Below are 4,496 nucleotides of genomic sequence, written 5' to 3' on the forward strand. Positions count from 1 at the left end.
TACTTATTTTTTTAAAATTGATTTATTGGATATTTTTTTAAAAATTTTAATCCAACTCGTCTATTTTCTTTACAATTTTATTAAATAAAAATACAAAATAGCAAAGTGGACGATTCCAGACATCCATCCTAATCACTCTTATACATTTTATTCAAATCTATATTTATCCCCTATTGACTTACTACTAATCTATTATAAGTTAATGAAAATATTTGCTTGACCTGCGATAAATGTGTAATAAATCAATCATGGACAAATATAAATTTTTATTTAATTTTTTTTTTTTTGTTAATACCAGCAAATTTGATGAATTTTGATTTGTAAAGGATCTATTTATTAGACAGAAACAAATGCATGGATATTAGATGTATCTTTTCAAATCACAAAAAATTTACATGTAATTATATCAAATATTAGAAGAGAACGATGTAATTATCCCCTTTATGTTAATTGAATATTTTATTCCAAATCCTATTAAATTTTCGATCACATTTAATACATATGCATCATGCATACAAAATTTTTTCTTAGATAAAATAAATAATATAATTTTTTTATACACACATCATATAATACATATATATTAAATAAAATAAAAAAAACAATAAAATTTGAAATAAAACATTCAACTTACACGACATAGTTAAATTTTCTGCTTAAAAGAGCTCACCAACATTCCCCATATGCATGCCCTAAATTAACCACAACCCACAACCATAACTATACATACAGACACACCACTCCTATGATCATCAACTTAAATTTTTACAACTAAGGCAGCTGCTAACAGTTAAAGCAAAGTAGATGAGCACAATATATCCCACATTAAACTACATTGTCCTAAACTTGCAATAAATGAGCAATTGCATATTCATTATGAAATCAAAATTATAACCTGCTTTTTGAAAATTTGGCATAAATATAAATACTCGTTTGTTGCTTAAAATATTATAAATATCCCCCTCAAAGTAATGGTCGTCTAACAAATTTCCCTTACAATGAGCTATCACAAGAGGATATTTGTTAGAAAACGGTTAATTCTTGCAAGATACTTATAATATTTTCAAATAACAAAAAAACGTACTTATAATTATGACAAATTTTATAAGAGCCCGTTGTTATTTTTTATCACATCATAAATGATCACTTTTTGGAGTGTTTGGAGGAGGACTTCTTCCTAGGAATGCATTTCCCTTTCACTCCTTTTTCTTTCTTCACTTGTTCATTTGCGATTTCTCCTACCCCAGCCTTGCTGCTCCTGATCAGTTACAAAAAACTAAGAATGCGTTTTTGTGAAATAATTAATTATATATTAACGGGAAAGAGAAAAAGATTGAGAACTACATAATTTGATTGTTCTATTAAATTACTGAATTGTCCATAATCAGTAAATAAGAACTGCATGAACGTAATAATTAATTAGAGGACAAAATTGTATTTTTGTGTTATCCGTCATAAATGCATTTATCTCATACGTATTTTTCTTGGAAGGGGACTACGACAACATAATTATAATCTTGAGAGTGTTCATCGTGTTTTCAAAGTTTTTTCAATTAAAAACAGTTGTTATTTTTCCGCCATTTGTCATATCATGTATAAGCATAGAGCCCGATTTTGAGAAAAATTTTAGTTCAAATTAAATATAAATTAATTATATAATAAATGTGTGACTGTCGTATAATTAAGAAAAAGTGATATGTGATTAATTTGATTTGTTTAATTCTAATCTGAATCAATTATGGGGGTCAAAATGTAATTAAAGTAACTTTAAATGTAATTTACTGACCTTTCTTGATTATAGGAAGAAGATTTCTTCAATCCAGGCTGATCAGCCCCAACTCTCTCCTCAGTAGCCATCGCCTCCACGATGCTCCCACTGAAAAACTCCTTCTCCTCCGACTGCAAGTTCCCGAACCTCGGATTCTCCGACATGTACCTGATCATCATTTCATCCTCCTCCACCGCCACCCTCTCGGCCGCCGCCTTGCGAACCACCCCTTTAAGCAGAAGACTGCCCCCGCTGCAGCTCTTCCTACCCACCGTGCACGGTTCCTCCACAGCCGGCGGCGGCAGAGTCTTCCTGAACGACCCGGAACCACCGCAGGCAATGAGGCTGAACAGCATCGAGTTTCTGCTCAAGAGCGGCTCGTTCCCGACGGGATCATCGCCGCAGTCGCCGAATCTCTTGGAATTTCGGTTGTCGTCGGCGTCGGAGAGAGTAGTGCTGGTAGAGGTGGTTGATTTATGGGATGAGAAGGAATGGGTTTCAAGAGTGAGTTCTGTGGGGTTAACAACGTTGTTCTTTTGTGTGGATTTTTGTCCGAATATTTCTTCCGTTGAGACACCCTTTGAGCAGCTTGCGTAGATTGCTTTGTGTTCTTGTTCATGTTCTTGTTCTTCCTCTGCTGCATGGTACTGGTTATCGAAGGTTTCGTAGTGTTGGGGCCGTCGTTTTGAAGCTAAGGATTTGCGCTTTGGGTGGAAGTTTGGGTCTTGGGCAACCTGCTGGTTCTGAACATTGCCAAATTGAAGTTGCACCAGCTTCTCTAATGTCCAAAGTTGAAGAGTCATAACCACAATTTTGAATTTTAATTATCTAAAATTCTATAAAGATTTTTTAATTGAGTAAATTAACGGCTAATCTAAAATTTATTATAATTATATATATTTGTTGTGTTTGAAATATTACAAACTCATAAAACTATCGTCTAATATATACTTTTTTAGGATTATAAGAGGTATTTATTAGACGATCATTAATCCAAATGAAGTATTTGTAATTTTTAAATAACAATTAAATATTTATAATCATAACAAATTTTAGAAGAATTCCTTGTCATTTATCAATTTTAATTTAAATAATACCAACTTATGAATGATTGACGTATTGATACAAATGCAATATAATTATAATAATTAAAAAGCTACACAAAGATGATATATATTAATATATACATATATGTATATTACTTGTTGAAGGGATTAACAACACAATCAACTTCGCAAGACAATACAAACTAAAATATTCCTTAAATAAATCATTAACTGAATTTAATATATATAAATATAAGATATATCTTAATAAAAGAAAAAACCCCAAAAATTAAGATTAATGTATGAGATGCAAGCGCACTAAATTAAGAATAATTATTACCAGTGCAACCGAGAACTAATTCAGATCCTTTGAGCACATACTCAGCTCCTTCTGATGGAAAAATGACATCATTTTCAGACAAATCATTCCACACATACCCATTCTTGTAGCTCCTGTACATTCCATCATCCACCATAATTAAAATGTATAATTTTTCAAGAATATTATTGACATAATTAAAAAATCAATATCAAATATATTTCTTATTAACAACAAAAAATAAAAAATAAAATCAATAATATTCCCTACTGATCAACAACGAAAATATATATACACGATTCAGCCGAAAAAAAATTGGATTTTTTACGGTTGAATTCATTGCTAACGTAAATGAGTAACGAATTTTACCTTTTGCAGGACCAGGAGTAGAGTGAAGGCATGCCTTTGCCTCTCAGGACTGCTAACCTCTCCATAACATCTATATCAAAAATAAAATCGAACAAAACTCACCAACACAACCCTCTTATTACATCATATTTTTCTGCAATTGTGCGAGCGTGCATGTGACAGACATGTAAGCACATACATGTTATAGGTACCTTTTAAGCGGAGTTGTTGATGGGCAAGATGAGTGACTTCCATGTAATGTGGGTGCTCAAGATGGCCATTTCTTGAGAGGTAGTAGACCACTTGAACTTTCTTGAATGTGGGTCTCATCATACACATTTTAGCCCTATCTGGGCTCATCTCCCTGCATATCTTCCTCCTCCCACCTTGTTCAATATTACTACTCTCCATTACTCTACTGTCTCAATCCCGCTTCCACACAAGAGCAAATTGGAGTTGAGAAAAGTAAAAAAGAAAAAAAGAAAACGAGAGAGAGAGAGACAAGACAATAGATAGAGAGATGAAGACAAGTGAAGAGGGGTTTTTAATATGGACCCTAAAGCTTGAGAATGCAATTATATGGGTAAATTTGGTACAAGTTTTTATTATCTCCTTCAATATAAAGAAAATGTGCAAACTTGATCAAGATTCGCGTATTTTTTATTTGAATCTTGACTACTCCAATTTGGCCCGAACTCATAACTCGAACTGGGATCGATTGATGACGAAACATGTGGCAGTTGATGACACATTTAGTCCTCTACTTCATGTGTTTTATGGAACTACATATAATGATTTTTTTTCAAGTTTACTTTAAATATTTTATAAAACAAAAATTTAAAAATATTGAATTAAAAAATATAAAAGTTCATCGTTTTAAATACATTCTTCTGGTTTGTTATCTCGACTTAATATTGATGTGACTATCGAAATGTTTTTACAGTTCTACAATTCTTGATAGAATTTTTAGGTCACGGTCCAGGTTAAAATCTAAAAGTCAAACAAAAAAAAGTAG

At 32.1% G+C, this 4,496-nt stretch overlaps 1 protein-coding gene across 1 annotated transcript; it reads right to left on the reverse strand.

Annotated features, from left to right (window-relative positions):
* On the reverse strand, positions 596-4,034 carry LOC105176479 (protein UPSTREAM OF FLC). The gene is made up of 5 exons (XM_011099294.2): positions 3,694-4,034; positions 3,503-3,572; positions 3,155-3,267; positions 1,787-2,546; positions 596-1,258 (listed from the first exon to the last, which is right to left on the reverse strand). The coding sequence occupies exons 1-5, from the start codon at positions 3,890-3,892 to the stop codon at positions 1,144-1,146; spliced, it is 1,257 nt and encodes a 418-aa protein (XP_011097596.1). The 5' UTR covers positions 3,893-4,034; the 3' UTR covers positions 596-1,143.

The sequence above is a fragment of the Sesamum indicum genome, linkage group LG13 (assembly GCF_000512975.1).
Source record: "Sesamum indicum cultivar Zhongzhi No. 13 linkage group LG13, S_indicum_v1.0, whole genome shotgun sequence".
Taxonomy (NCBI): Eukaryota; Viridiplantae; Streptophyta; class Magnoliopsida; order Lamiales; family Pedaliaceae; genus Sesamum; species Sesamum indicum.

Bases quoted from the DNA above. Each gene is read 5' to 3' on its own strand.
- LOC105176479 (XM_011099294.2), bottom strand. From the start codon at position 3,892: ATGGAGAGTAGTAATATTGAACAAGGTGGGAGGAGGAAGATATGCAGG. The intron at 3,573-3,693 runs GTACCTATAACA...TTTTTGATATAG, and splicing joins TCAACAACTCCGCTTAAAAG to ATGTTATGGAGAGGTTAGCA. The intron at 2,547-3,154 runs GTAATAATTATT...TTTGGACATTAG, and splicing joins ATTAGTTCTCGGTTGCACTG to AGAAGCTGGTGCAACTTCAA.